The sequence below is a fragment of the Dryas octopetala genome, chromosome 4 (genome assembly GCF_963921425.1).
Source record: "Dryas octopetala chromosome 4, drDryOcto1.1, whole genome shotgun sequence".
NCBI classification, from domain to species: domain Eukaryota; kingdom Viridiplantae; phylum Streptophyta; class Magnoliopsida; order Rosales; family Rosaceae; genus Dryas; species Dryas octopetala.
Genome location: NC_141369.1, coordinates 24,693,576 through 24,709,716, shown reverse-complemented (window position 1 = coordinate 24,709,716; position 16,141 = coordinate 24,693,576). Strand labels below are relative to the sequence as shown.

At 36.2% G+C, this 16,141-nt stretch overlaps 1 protein-coding gene and 1 pseudogene across 1 annotated transcript; one reads left to right on the top strand and one right to left on the bottom strand.

Moving 5' to 3' along the window:
- The first annotated feature begins 2,883 nt into the window (after window positions 1-2,883).
- LOC147288696 (phosphoglucan phosphatase LSF1, chloroplastic-like) lies at window positions 2,884-7,475 on the top strand (annotated as a pseudogene).
- Window positions 7,476-10,535: 3,060 nt separating this feature from the next.
- On the bottom strand, window positions 10,536-11,983 carry LOC147288695 (2-methylene-furan-3-one reductase-like). The gene is made up of 4 exons (XM_086241035.1): window positions 11,741-11,983; window positions 11,516-11,650; window positions 11,229-11,425; window positions 10,536-10,791 (listed from the first exon to the last, which is right to left on the bottom strand). Exons 1-4 carry the CDS (start codon window positions 11,981-11,983, stop codon window positions 10,536-10,538), a joined length of 831 nt encoding a protein of 276 aa, XP_086097161.1.
- Between the last annotated feature and the right edge of the window lie 4,158 nt (window positions 11,984-16,141).

Here is a 16,141-nt window from a genome sequence, read left to right as displayed (position 1 = left end):
TTTTTTTGGCTACTTCTCTTTTCTAGAATGTTACTTTTCACTCTTCAAGACTTTTCATCTAATTCCTCTCACGTTTTCTCCTATTCTCCATGGTCAACAAACTTTGCTATGTCTCTCCTATTTTGTAGTACTGAAATTTTTGTGGTCCGCTGACATATAGTAGTGATGCTAGATAATTTTGTGCTTCTAACTCCTAACATATTATAATGGAAAGAAAAGTGTATTGATTTACAAGAATATATATATATATATAACTATGTTTTTATCTCTATTATATTTCACTGTTGTAATATTATATAAGTTTCTTTCTTGTTGATTAAAAGGTAACAACTTCTATTTAAATTAAAGCTATTTTCTGTTTTGATGAAAAGGTTTTGAAGCAAGTTGAAATCAGGTGTGACCATAAGTATGTTTTCCTGGCTCCGCCACTGGTGATGAGTGATGATGACCATGCAATTGGCAATGAGGGAGACACAGAGTGATCTCCAGCGTCCAAACCTCATCCTCCAAGGTTAGAAGCTCTCCTTCACTGGGCTATCACTTTCAGTACGTACCGTACGTACCGTACGTACTCCATTTCAATATTTGAATAGAGGGGTGTGGGCCGGTGTGGGTGTGGATATAACTTGTTGGTGAGGTGTATAAAGGCACCCAAGTCCAAGGCCCATTGCCCACCTACGATGTCTGTAACTTCGATTGTTAATAGCTTCCATCTCACCTCTTCCTCCACCTCTCATTCCTCTCTCCTGTTGAGTCTCCTCTCAGCAGGAAAAGCCCTACATTATTACGTGTCTCTGCCAGACTTACTACTTCTTCTTCTTCTCCTCCAAACCTCATTCAAAACATGCCCGTTTTCACTGCTCCAGCTCCCCTCACCATCCCCACCAGGGTACTCTCTCTCTCTCTCTCTCTCTCTCTCTCTCTCTCTTGATAGTGTTGCTTGACTATCACAGAAATATGAGGCATTGGCTTAGCCCAAATCGGTATCTCTATTAACAAATTCTCTAGCCATTCCCCTTCTTTACTATATGAAGCCAAGGCTATAAATTCGGCTGCCATGGTGAGTCCGAGATACAAGTTTGTTTCTTAGAGCCCCAAGAAATGGCTCCTCCACCAAGTGTAAAAATCCAGCCACTAGTGGATTTATGATCCTCCCGATTTGTTATCGAACTAGCATCGGTGTATCCTTCTAAAACCGTCGGATACCCGTTGTACTATATATTCCATAATCCATGGTACCTTTTAAGTACTTTAATATTCTAGAGATTGCATCCCAATGTAATTGACTAGGATTACTTGTATATCTACTAAGCCGGCCTACATCAAAGGCTATATCTGGCCTAGTACAAGTCATAGCATACATTAAACAACCTATTATTCTAGAAAAGGGAAGCCAGAATACATTGCCCTAAAAGTTCACAAAGATAATTTGACAATAGTAAATTTTTGTTTCACATGTACAATCTTCAGATTAGGTAATTTGCCAAAGGACATACAGGCAGACAAACAATTTGGCATGTAAGTGGAGGAAAGAATGGAAGTCAAAAGAACATAGATATGCCAATTTCTTAAAACGCACATCTGATGTCACATTATTACTTGGTAATATCAAAAGTTAATGCTCAAGGGCTTTTAAACTCATGCTCTCCACTCCAACTGGACTCTCTTAATACTTCACCCACATAACCAGCAAAAGAGATCATTGGTACAAATTGCAATTGACAATCTTTAAACAGCAATAAGTCTGAAACACACCCACAATGAGCTTCAGAACCAGGTTCCCCAGAAACTCCGCCTTCATAAGTCTGACAACTGCAAAGAGATAAAAATTAATTTGTCCATGATATAATTCTAATTCATATCAAGAAGAACAAACTTCAGTCAATGAATCAATGTCAATGAAGGAAAAAGGAAGAAAGTTACCAATAAAGGACAACAAAGGCTTTTAAAAGAAAAGATAACCATGACTACACCTAGAACAAGGGTCAATTTAAAACCAAAAAGAAATAATAAAATATTCCAACTCAGCTAAATTTAGAAATTAAAGACTTGGTAAACAACCTTAAGAATTAAGATGTAACTTCCAACATTATAACCAGTTCATCATCCAAAATATTCAAAATACTTGCTACCTACGAGCATGAGTAAAATTTCCATGATGAAAATTAAGCAAGCATATAACAACATTAGAAAGAAAGAACAGAACTATACATATCATAAACAAATATTCCGATTGTATTTCCTTGTAATAGAGATGGTGATGTGGTATCACAAACAAGAAAAGTAAGAGAGTAGGGTCGGTTAAAATATTGAAATATTGAGATGTGGGACTCTCCCTCTTGTCATGTTGGTGATTTTACGTTTTCTTATAATAGAAAAGTTCTTCTTATATTAAATTTTGATCAAATTATATTAAAATATAAGGAGTCAAACTGAGAATGTGTAGAAAGAAGTGTTCTTAACTAGTAAAGTTATACGTACCTGCGATCATGATACATAAATCTCATGATCTTCGACAAGAAAAAAGATCACATGATCAGTAGGGGCCCTGGAGTTGGAGATTTCTCGATTCACTAAAAAATATCTCGCGGGAATGCATACATGTTCACAGGCTTCTCGAAACTTGTTGTGATTTACTACTCTACACTCGTTCATCATCAATCCTAAATTACAATATTACCCTTAGAGAGTGAACTTCGTCTTCCGTGGCGGGCAGTGATTGGTTAAAAGCTTTTCATACTCATCCGACGTGGCAATGTTAATAGGGAAACGAAAGAAAGTGATGGAATGCTCGTGAGTGGTGATCATAGGCACGTGACCCAGAACTAAGAACCAGAACCAGATGCTGGGGCCCAGCATATAGAAATCAGAGCGAAGAGTTATGGATAGCTGAGAGAGTGAGAGAGCTCCAACTCCTCAGTAACAAACACTCTTAACAGAACAATAACGGTAAGCGCTTCGAAAAAACGTTAGCAATTTGATTTCTCAACAAGATGTTCACTCTGCAACTCGGCAGTTGCAGAGCTCTCGATCGATCGTCGCCGCCGTTGCTCGACGGCCGCTCTTCCTCATTTTGGGGCCGATACGACGCGTGCTTCGTCAATGGCCGTTCCACAACCAGTCGTACAGAGAAGCTCCGCTCCAATGGCGGAACGGTTAGGGTTTTCGCGATGTCGAGCGGTGGTTCGTCTTCGTTCAAGATGAACTTGAACGAGTACATGCATGGTTACTCTCGAGAAACCGCTCGGAATTCGTTTCGCACTCTCCGTCGACGGCAAAATCTTCGTCCACGCCCTCAGGAGAGGGGTATTTTCATCTTCTTCTCTCTCTCTCTCTCTCTCTCTCTCTCTTTCAATTAAAGTTCAGAGCTTTTGATTCTGTTTCATTGTTTCAGTGAATAATGTGTTATTTTCATCTTCTTCTCTCTCTCTCTCTCTCTCTCTCTCTCTCTCTCTCTCTCTCTCTCTTTCAATTAAAGTTCTGAGCTTTTGATTCTGTTTCATTGTTTCAGTGAATAATGTGTTTTTTTTTTTTTTTGAATTATATCTGGTAGGGTAATGTGGAGAAGTCGAGGATAGTAATGGTGGGTGACACATTGAAGAAGGCTGGTGATTCGTCTGGAGGCAGGCTTGTTGTGACCAACGACTTTGGTGATACACAGTATGCCATTAACCTTTTAATTTCACATTGATTAGTCTTTGATTAACTGATTATTAATGTCAAGACTAAAAATGTGAGAAATAATGCTAAAATTGAACAATATCTTATATTGGTTTAATTCATATTTATGTTTTGAATTTTTCTATTTTTGGAACACTTCTTGGCCAATTGGATGACAATGGATTTTATGGATGAATCTGAAGGGCAGAGTTTACACAGGAAATATTGTAGGTTGAGTGTACTGAATGCTGGTTTTGGAGCATAATATAATTCTTTACTGTGCATGTGATTAAGTGTCTAAATTAGCCTTTGAAGTTTTTGAATTTTGTATATGATTCAACTGCGAATGATTGTCTGTTCATCATTTTTTTGTTTTTATTTTTTTTCAGTCTTTGGTTTCTTCAGGAAGATGCTGAAGGAGAAAACAGGATCTTTTAGCCTGGTTCTCGAAAGACCATTCTCTCCTTTTCCAGTTCAACAACTGATTGTTTCGAATGACCTCGATATCTATTCAATAGAGGTCGAGTTCCTGTTGCCACTTGGAACAAGACTGTATTGGCGTCAAATTTGCAACCATCTACCGAAAGCAGTGGGAACTCTGGTTTTGTTACATTCGCCTTGAAGTTTCTAAAATCACAAGGATTGAAGTTTTTGAATGACCAAAATGGTCGTATTCAATCGCAAATGCAGAGGAATACTCTTGCCCAACCCATGAGCCAAGTTGTTTGTATCTTTGCTGAAGAGGAGCCTGGAGATGGAGAATGGGCTTATGGAAATTTCCCACTAGAAGAATATATTAAGGCACTGGAACGCTCTAAAGGCGAGCTATACTATAATCACTCTCTTGGCATGCGCTACAGTAAGGTGTGATATTCATCAAATTTTTTGTTCTATATACTTGTATTGAAACTAAAGAATGGATAATACTTTATTCTTTCGATAACATCTAGTTTATATGAGTAGCAATTTTCATTAAATTACTCATTTATTATGTTGTTCATTTGTTAGATTACAGAGCAAATATATGTTGGATCATGTATACAAACAGAAGACGACGTGGAGACTTTGTCAAATGTTGCGGTGAGTGCTGCTTCACCTTGTATTTTTATGCAAAACAGCATTTCTGTTATGTGTGTCATTGGAAATATGTAGTATACACATATACGCATTGTGCCGGCTTATATTGAAATGGTTATGCAGATTTTCATGGTGGCAAAGGAACATGTTCTAGTTCTTTGCAATTTATTTATTTGGTCCATTGCATGTAATTAAACATGCCTTCAGTAATAATTATCTCATCTATTGATTATTCATCGCACAGGGTGTTGTTTTTATCCACGTCTTTCTTTAACTGCTATGAATTCTTCGTACAGGGAGTTACTGCTGTACTGAATTTCCAAAGTGGAACTGAGACAGAAAATTGGGGCATCAATTCCAATTCAATAAATGAATCATGCCAAAAATTCAATATTCTGATGATCAACTATCCAATAAGGTAAATAGATAAAAGGCTCTATGCAGGATTCTATTTATTGATGAAAGAATTCGCCAGATCTTGCTTTTGAGGTCAGTTCTATTCGTGGAGGAAGTGCGAGCATGGGTGCATGTGTTTGCATTTGTCAGTTTCTGTAATCATTTTATCAAGTACCAATTGGGAAGAACATGAGCTCTTTTCATGTATTGCTAAAATTTTAACATCTGGTTTATTTTTCTGGACATTAGCTGAAATTCATTACTGATTTCATATACTTTCTACCGAAGGGTGAATAAAAATTGAGTCAGGTTGTTATTGCCTCACAATGTAATGCTAACTTTAGACATGGAAAGGGAAGTCCTGAATGGGTCAGAATGCAATGCTTTAATAGCTTACAGCTCACTTTCTAAAATGTCTGCACCTTCTTTTTGCAGGGAGGGAGATTCTTTTGATTTGAGGAAGAAACTATCATTTTGTGTGGGATTATTATTACGCTTACTGAAAAAGAATCATCGTGTTTTTGTTAATTGTACTACTGGTTTTGATCGATCTCCTGCTTGTGTGATAGCGTACTTGCACTGGATGATTGATACTTCTCTTCATGCAGCTTGCAATTTTGTCACTGGGTTGCATTTATGTAGGCCTGACAGGTTCTTCTCATTGACCATCCTGTTTGTAATTATTATATTGTCGACTTAAAACAAGAGTACTTGATGCCGTAGAATCGTGGCCATAATTTATGTGTTTGTTGAAAGAAATGTCATAATTCCTTTGCTTGTGACTATGACTCATATCCCTAAAAAAAATCCTTTCTTGTGATTAGGGGTATTTTTGCAATATGTTAACTGGTGAAGAATATGCTTGAAATCTTAATGCAGACCAGCAATTGCTTGGGCAATATGGGATCTTATAACCATGGTGGAAAATGGCAAACATGATGGACCTGCAACACATGCTGTGACATTTGTATGGAATGGGCAAGAGGTAATTGACAATTTCAGTTTCAACTCTAGTGTGCTTTTAGCAGTAATTGTGGTCAATGTATAGATCTGAAGGGACAATGTCATTAATTTTCTTTCTCAATGCCATATTGACCTAGGACAAATTCTATGAAGAGTTTTAAGCATGTAGTCTTTAAAGCATTATACCTGCTATAATTGAATAGTGATTGAACTTCTTTGTTTTTTCTGGTCTTTCCTGTATCCACCGTCTCTATTACAGGGTGAGGAAGTAAACTTGGTTGGAGATTTCACTGCAAATTGGAAAGAACCAATTCGGGCAAATCACAAAGGTGGATCACGATTTGAAGCAGAAGTTAGACTTTCACAAGGAAAGTAAGTAAAAAGCATTGCATTACTTATCTTTTGGTTGTGATAAGGATAAAAATATGAGATTTAATGACTCCTGGTTAACTTCAGTGCTTGAAAATTTTTCAAAGCTCATGCACTGTGATTTCAGTTTCCTTGATTACATTTGTTATCTAAACCACATAAATACATTAATACGCAGATGTGTAGATTTCGAGTTTTATATGTGATATTCTTTTACTTATTTCATTTTTTCCAATTTTTCTTGGAGAAAGCTTATCTCGAAAATATTACTTGGCCTTCAGGTATTACTACAAGTTCATTGTTAATGGGCAATGGCGGCATTCAACCTCCTCCCCAGCTGAAAGGGATGAACGTGGGAATCTCAACAATGTATTCGTGATTGGCGATACTGCCAGTGTGAGACCTTCTGTTCAACAACTGAAAAAGGTTAGTGCATTATGTATTTCTTTTCACATAAATTGTTTTTGTTTTTATATAAATTTGAATATGTACATGAAATCCTTGCGCCTGTGTTCTCTTTCAATAAGCAGATAGTGGACTATATATAGATGCTTTGTTTCCCAAATAACCATTCATTTATTCTAGTAAATACTTTCTATGATGCCTATCACTTCTGGGGCTGTGTCTCCATTCTAATGGTTATTTAATTTATTGTTTTAGGATGCGAATGTTGTGAAGGTGATTGAGAGGCCATTGACAGAAAATGAGCGCTTCATGCTGGCAAAAGCAGCTCGTTGTGTTGCATTCTCTATATGCCCAATTAGACTAGCTCCAAAGTAGGTGGCAGGGACTTCATGTCGTGGTCTTACATTTTTTGAGACTAGAAAGTATGATATTAATTCCCTAAAAATAAGAGTACATTTTGTAACTCGATGTAATTGGTTGAGGTTGTTTGGTTGATGCCTTAGATTGGCCTTTACAATTTTAACAAGTGTGTTGTTTGTTGCACATTTATTCATGGTATGCTATCTGTGAAATGTCATCAGCCAGGTTAACTTGTTATGAACTTATGATGATGGGTATGAAATTTCAAATAGAAGTCAAACTTTCTATACTCCCACCTTTCACAATTTTATTGGGTTGTGACACCAAATGAGATATAATGATATATGAGCTGGCATTTCGGATATAGGTGAGTTTCTCTCCTCTTCCATTATAGATGACACAGGATGTCAACATAATGTCTGTCACAAATGTCGACATATAACGCAATGGCTTCGGTCCATGTCGAAGCTTATAGTATTAATAGGAAGCTTACACTACTACATGTACTGAACAAACCCCCCACCCTTCTCTCTCTGCCTGTGGTGTTCACTTCACTTCTAAGCTAGCAAAGTATTGTTATCAAACCACTATTGCCTTTCTCTTGGTTTCAACTTTGATACTCGATTCCATAGTCGCGGTTACCAATCGGAAGCAGGTGATTATGATCGATACGATGATGGATTGTTTTGAGATAGTTTGGGTGGCTTAGCTTGGGTTTTGGACTACTTGTATAGGCCGTAGAATTGCCTATTTTGGGCTAAGTTGGACAGAACAGTATCTTTGAAGCCCACAAAGACACTGTGGGTGAATATGGAGATGCCCACAAACAAAGTCATATCACATTCCCAACAAAGCAAGGGCAGTCATAAATTGCATATTCGATATGTCACAAATAGAGAAATACGATGTTGGATCCAGGAGAACCAAGTTTTAAGGATAGGACCTTATCTCTGCAATCCATCCACCCATCATGTCTGTCACATGCCAACCATTAATTCCACTTCACCCAATTTTGTTTTAATTATTTGATCACATTTTGGCAATTTTGTGGTAGCCAAAGAATTATATATAACTTCATTCACTTTTTTTTTTTTTTGGCCAAGAACTTCATTCACTTTATCTTCATTGTATTATGTACAAAACGGAAAGCTGTAAAAATGTTGTACTTACCTAGCTATTTGAACTTGAAACATAGCTGGTTAGAAGCCAAATAATTGATGTTAGAAAGGTTAATTTGGAGGTGCAGGTACATTTCATGAGTTGGAATGGAATAATGTATGAAGCTACATTTCACTATTGGAATGCATGCATGAGATGCATCTAACTCATCTTTACTTCATTATACATTACATAGATTATTTCAAATTTGGATGATTGGATCCATCAATCTTAACATAGGACCATGCAATTAAGTCAAGTGGATAGCTAGCACTACAAGAAAAAACATTTTTAACAACACGAGATTAACAACGTGTAGTGAAAACACCTTGTGAAATGTAATATTCAACAACGTGCTTTTAAAACATGTTGTCGAATTGGTCATTTACAAGTAATTGACAACGTGCACTCTTTGCCCGTTGACATAAGTTGACTCAACAACGAGGTGTGCACATTGTCAATGAGTTTACCTATAACAACATGGTAAGCATGTTGTTATAAGTTAGTAAGCAAATAAATAAAAAAATTAGACTAATAGTGCTCTGATACTTAGAAAAAATTGGAAAGCCCTAAAATATATTTTGGTTAAGCGGGAATACATTTGCATTGGGTTCGCTCTAGACCTCACGCCAAAATTTTAAACAGCCCCAAATTCAGACAAAACTCAAGATCGATTTCCCAAGAGTTCAAACAAAACCTTAACCTTCTTTCTTCTCACTCCAAAAATTTAGACAAAACTCACGATTTCGCTCTTCTCTTTCTGTACTCTCTCCCCACGCCTGAATCCTCCTCTTGTAGTCCACAAAAAAAATTCTTGGGGTACAACAAGAGGGAGGTCGGAGGCTGGCTCATGCTGTTGTCGGAGATCACTGGCGTCTGCCCTCACTGCAAGGAACAGATCAAATGGAAACACCGTTACGGTAAGTAGAAGACCTTGACGAAGCCGGCCAAGTGCCAACGTTGTACGAAATGAGCTGTTCGTCAGTCTCACCAATATTCTCTTCTTTGGAGGAAGAAAGAGAAGAGAATATTGGAACCGCGGGTAAATAGTGCAAATGGGATAAAGATCAATATGGTACGTCAAAAACCAGCTAGAGTAGTCTCTCCCCATCTCCAGCAAATCAATTAGAGCATAACGGGGCCTAAAAATATGCAATAGATGCAAATGGCCACCACGAGTTATGTGTTTGTTGGTTATGTGTTTTGTTGAGTGTGTGTTTGATGGGTTTATTAAGTAGAATTTGTTCCTGGCCAAAAAAAAGTAGAATTGATGGTTGTTATGTTGGGTTTCCGTAAGGATAGTTTAGGAAAACATGTTGGGTATACTAATAAGTTTTCACTTTTTTTTAAATGAAAATGGATTTAAAGATAATGTCGGGGCTACTAATTAAAACGTTGGATCCGAATAGCAGCACCCAATTTTATATAAGACAGGAAAATGGGTATAGTCAAAAGTTATATATAGGTCATAATTAGTCATTTTGACCAAAAAACAAAAAAAGGTCATAATTAGTCATAACCCTATGGTTTTGGAGGTTTGAAGATATGCAAATCCTTAACTAAAAAAAAAAAAAGATATGCAAATCCATCAACAGTGTTAGAAAATAGATATGGGGCTGTGGGATCAATCACTCATATTCACTGCTTCACCTTCCCACTCTCCAAGATAGGCTTCAGTTTCTCCAAGATATATAGATGTCGGTACAATTATGAACTCGGCTGCTGGTGTTATTATTGGACCCGCAGGTACTATTCTCACACCAGCCTTCCCCACCTTCTTTGACAGCCCTATCAGACTCCCCTGTTTTTGTTTGATATTTTTTTCTTCCTTCTTCTTCTTACATGTTCATTATATATTTTCTTCTTTATTTATTCATCTTTAGTCAGCATGTATTAACATGCATTGTCCAAACCTAACTGTAAATTTAAAACGACATCATTTTAGCACAAGCACAATATCAACATAAAACATAAGGCTGAGGAAGAAAACAAAGTGCAGAGAAAGTAAGGAAATTAAAGTCCAACCTATATATATAGCATGCATGTCTCAGATGATCACATTCCCTTATTAAGTATTTTAAGTTTAAACAACCACACCATACACATATGGAAATGGGTTCTATACAGACACAGGAAATCTCATGATCTCATGGGATGGGATACACAACCACCTTTCCTGTGGCCCTGGAAGTTTCAAGATAGGCAAAAGCTTCAACAGTCTTGGAAAAGGGATATGGGCCTGTGGGATCAAGCACTGGCTTCACCTTCCCACTCGCCAGAAAAGGCTTCAGTTTCTCCAAGATAGAGGCAGTAGAAGTCACCACAAATAATAAATCTGGTGGTGCTATTGCTGGACCTGGTACTATTGTCACAACCTTCCCTCCTTTCACTGCCTTCACTGCCCTGTTTTTGTTTGCAAACAAAACCAAATAACCAATAGTAAATAATTTCAGTCTTTGATTCAATTTCAATATTCCTACCAAACCAACCAATAGATTACAACACTGATATATTTTCTTTTCAGTTGCTGACATCAGGTATAAGTCAAGATACAGCAATTAATATTGAAGAATGAAGAATGAAGATACAGCAATTAATACGTTTTAAAATCATGCTGCTCTCCACTCCAACTAGAGTCTCTTAATACTTCATCCACATTACAAGGAAAAGAGACCATTCATACAAATTGAAATTTATAGGATGTTCATTTTTTTGATATGTATCACTAATTTACTACTAATACTTGTAAAAAAATAAAAATATAGTACTTATGAACTTACTAGGCTTTTATCACTGGATAAGAAGCACGAGAAATTATCTTTTTGACCTTTCCAGTCCACTGGCCATTTTTATCCCAAAAGGGTACAAGCTTGTGTCGATCAACTTTAATATAGCCATCTTGGCCCCAATCTGTCCCCCAAGAGTTCCTAATCAGATAATATTGTCTTCCTTCTTCCGTGGTTCCATATCCCACTAGAAGAATGGCATGTCGACTTATGGGTGCAATATGATTCACGGGCCCGTCATAAATCCCATCCTATAAGAATATCAAATAATTAGACATTAATAAATATCAAATATTATATATATATATATAGATCCATATCAATTTTATAATTTCACTAACCCCCTTGAAATTTATCAACTCATCATATACATCGATGGCAGCTGTTACTGGATGTTGAGCAAGAGCTTTAAGTAGACCTTCCTCATCATCATCATCTATTCTAACAAAATTGCGAATCTTCAAATCTATTGAGCGCTGGAATGGAAAAAACAATTGACACAAAGTCATATATTTAATAGTCCAAATATATAAGAAAAAAAATTAATTAGTATTTACATATATTACCTTTGCTTCCGATCGACATTTCCCCCTCTTCTCTTCAAATGGATACTCGACTTCTGTGCAAATGCGACCTTTCTCAATCAGCCACTTATACGCCTTGTCGTTCGTTAGACAATAGCATCCCACCGTATCTTCTTCTTGAGGGTTCAATTTCACACAATCGACTAATTGTTGTACAGATAGTTGCACGAGATCCTCATGCAAACATATCGTTGTACAAGCCTCGATTGCCGCAATTGTGGCCATTGCCCAGCAACAATCTTATCATATAAAATACAAAAAAAAAAGCTTTAATAGCCATTTCTACTAATGATTGTAACAAAAACTCATTTTTTGGATCCTTGTGTTGAATATGAATAAGGTTGTATACTTACTGCATTTTCCTTGTTGTCGAATTTCAGTGCACTTATCCCTCCAGTCAACACTATAGGGAAGAGCCTGTAATTGACAGAAAGAAAAAGAAAAAAATGAATTGTTTGTCACAACAATTTTATGCAAGGCATAAAACAACAATTTATAGTAATGCATAAATAAAACAACAATATATACAACAAATTCAGCCAAACAAAAAAATGAACTTTTTGTCACAGCAATTTTTATGCGACACAAAACAACAATAGGGACAACAAATACAATAGAAAGTACTCAACCAAAAAAATGAATTTTTTGTCACATAAAAAATACTTAATAATGGTGAATTCCAGGGCCTTAGGAAAACTATATTTCCACAGCGATCCACTTTATCAAGGTGCTCACCATCGCTCTACTTTTCAACCCCCATTTTCTCTTTATGAATCTCCAAGAAGATTGTGGGAAGATGTGTCCAAAGCCATTGAGAATGCAAAGCATTTGATATACATTGCAGGCTGGTCTTTCAATCCATATTAGGATTGAAAGACAAGGAAGTTGTCATATTAGGCTGGAGCACACAGAAATTACTAGTCTTCTCTTTGATCTAGTCTTTCAGTATCTGGGATGTTCTTGAACAGGTTCGTGATCCTTACACAGATATTCCACACGCAAGAGGAGTAAAGCTTGGTGAATTGTTGAAGCACAAAGTGCAGGAAGGTGTAGCAATGAGAATTATGCTTTGGAACGATGAAACATCACTACCACTCATTAAGAACAAATGACTAATGAGAACCCATGATGAAGATGCTTTTGCATACTTCATTCACACTAAAGTTAACAGTCTTTGCTCACCATCAAAAAACCATAACAGTGGACACCCATGCACACATTAATTCAAGTGATCGAGAAATTATGAGTTTGTTGGGGGCCTAGATCTTTGTGATGGCCGGTATGATACTGAAGAACATTCTCTATTTCGGACCCTCAATACTGAATCTCATGCTTATGATTTCTATCAGACAAACATTGCGGGAGCTAGCCTGCACAAAGGAGGGTCAAGAGAACCATGGCACGATTGTCATGCTTGTATCATTTCTGAAGCAGCTTGGGATATACTAACCAATTTCGAGCAAAGCTGGACTAAGAAATGTGATCCTTCTCTATTAGTCCACATTAGCACTATAACAAATCTAAACAAAGCAATCTAACAATCTATGCTATGTTTATGTAAATTATCAAAGCCCCATGACCCCACATAGTAATCTAAGTATCTAACTATATATGTATATACCCCCCACAACAAAGCAATCTAACAATCTATGCTATGTTTATGTAAATCATCAATCTAATTTTTTTCTCTTACAGGTTTTAAATTTAGTATTGTATTAGGGGTGCATACGGTTCGGTTATCCGAACCAAAACTCAATATCCATATCCAAATCACAAAGTTTGAAATGGTCATTTCCATAACCATGCCGAACCACAACATTGGGACTTAAAACATTGGTTTGGTTAGTGGATAATAACCGGACTTAAAACATTGGGCCCAAATTTCAGATTTTTTTATATAAAGTCCCCTTTTGCATGCCTATTTTGGCTAAGTAAAGGTCCATTTTGTACTAAAATAAATGTTTCAATTTCATATATAAAACTATAATGGTAAAATAAGGAAATGTTTCATATATACAAGCCTATATATAAATGTTTCATATATAAACCTATATTGGTTATTAATTAGTTTAAAAAAATGTTTCATATATAAAGTTTAAACCTATATTGGTTTAATAAGTGAAAAAACCCTTTAATAAGGAAATGATTCATATATATAAACCTATATATAACTAGTGTTTCATATATAATAAACCTATATGTTTTACAATTTATATAATAGATTTCATATTAAAAATTCATTAAAAATACCCTAAACCCTAAAAGGCTAAACCATAAACCCTATACCATTATACTCTATACCCATTACCTATACTAGTATATTCTATACCCATTACTAGTCTATTCTATATTCTATACCTAAATCCTAAACCATATACCCTATATCCTATAAAGTATAAAGTATATAAAGTTATAAACCATATGGTATTACTATTATAAACTATATAAACTTTATTTATACAAAACAAAATAAAGAATAAATATATGATAGGGTTTTGTAGATATTTAATTATATTAAATAGATAAGTCAGAATTATAATAAATATATTTGTTGTGTCTATTACACAAATCATCAATGGTCCAAAGGAAATTGATTATGAAATAATTAAATGGCTTGTCCCAGGTTCGATTCCGGAGGAAGGCAAATTTGATTAGGCTTTTTTAACCATGCTGTTCGAAAAACCAAAAACTTGGTTTGGATTGGTTCGTTTAGTCGGTTTTTCGGATAGGTTTGTGCACCCCTAGTATTTGTCGATGCATATTTCAATTTTTAAAAAAGAAAAAAACATAATAGATTATGTTTATCGGTGAGAAGCAGCATAGATGAAGAAGTCCAAGCAAACACAAACAAATTTATTTATACACGTATACATGCAGAACAGAGGTAATAAATTAAAAATAACCTAGAATATAGACTGCATCAAATCTCTGATTTCCAACAACTTCGGACACATTTATCCGAAGCTGGGAGCAGAAAATCCATATGGGCCTTTGCCTCTCTTGGCATATATAGAGATGCCCAAATTATCCACACCCGAGACCAGCCCCAACCCCAAATTCTATCGGGTTCAAAAGATAAGTCTTAGTCCACTAACAATTAATCTATATATAATTTTCAAAGCTCAAAACTCATATTTTTAATTCATTTATCACCCAATTTGTAATGGTTATCTCCCATATTTAGTATATTTTTAACGGTTATCTCTCATATTTAGTGGTTCTCATATTTAATGGTTAATGAACTTTTATATTCTGCTCATGTCTAATAGCAGAATGCATGGAAGCGAAACACACATAACACCTGGTACGAAGAAATTGGTAGCAATGCATAAAACAATAGAAAGTAATAAAACAAATACATATACATACTGGGTTGGAGGGTGATGACGATGAACTCATTAAAACCTAGTTTTAGTTGCCGCCGACTGGAAGACTGAGGTTTTAGAAAAATATTAAAACCTAGTTTTAGTTGCCGCCGACTGGAAGACTGAGGTTTTAGAAAAAGTGAAAAACCCTAGGATGAATCCATTAAAACCAGGTTTTAGTTGCCGCGTTAAACTTGGGTTTTTTTAAAAATCCCCACGGTCTTCTCGACCAAAAAAAGAAAAACCCCATGGTCTTGGGCTTGGAACCAATTCAGCCTTATTCTCCTGGGCTGAAAGCTTGGGCCTGGAAGCATCTCCTGGGCTGAAAGTTTGGGCTAATGCACCTGGCCAGGCCCATAGTTCAGCTTCCTTTGATAGACCGTTCAGATCTCTTCTTTGAAGAATAGATGAACGGTCCTGATGCACCTGGCTTCTCAGATTTCTTTCAGATTTTCTTTGAAGAATAGATGAACAATGAAAAGTCATGGAAATTCTGCACCAAAAGAAAAGTCATTGAAATTGAAAATTAAAAAACAATAATTGCAATTCGTAAAACAAAAAGAAGCAACCATAGCGCCCATAATTCAGCTTCTATCCATTGTTCTTTGATGGATGGATGAGATCCAGACCGTCCATAATGAATGGTCCAGATCTCGTCCGACAATCAAAGGACTTCGATTAATAGAAGCCACTGATGGCAAGAAGTGGTTAAGAGATGCAGGGGAGGCAGTGGAAGAGTTGAAGTGAAGAGATTCAGAGATGGATATGGGAGGCAAGTATTGGAAGTGTTGGGGACTCAGGCGGCTCTCATCAACTAGATTTTATTTCTGTCAGATAATCTAGTTCTAAGTACGGAGTGTTTTTCTATATATAGAAGCCTAGGGTTAGGGCTGCTTAGATCCAATGGTCCAAACTCATCTCTTTTCATCTAGACGGCTGTAATTTTGTCGGTTAGTATAAGAGGATGTAAAGTAGACACTTTTTTAAGTAAAGAACATAGACTTTTTTTTTAATCTTT

Bases quoted from the DNA above. Each gene is read 5' to 3' on its own strand.
- LOC147288695 (XM_086241035.1), bottom strand. From the start codon at position 11,983: ATGGCCACAATTGCGGCAATCGAGGCTTGTACAACGATATGTTTGCAT. The intron at 11,651-11,740 runs GTAATATATGTA...TTTCCATTCCAG, and splicing joins AATGTCGATCGGAAGCAAAG to CGCTCAATAGATTTGAAGAT. The intron at 11,426-11,515 runs GTTAGTGAAATT...ATATTCTTATAG, and splicing joins AGTTGATAAATTTCAAGGGG to GATGGGATTTATGACGGGCC.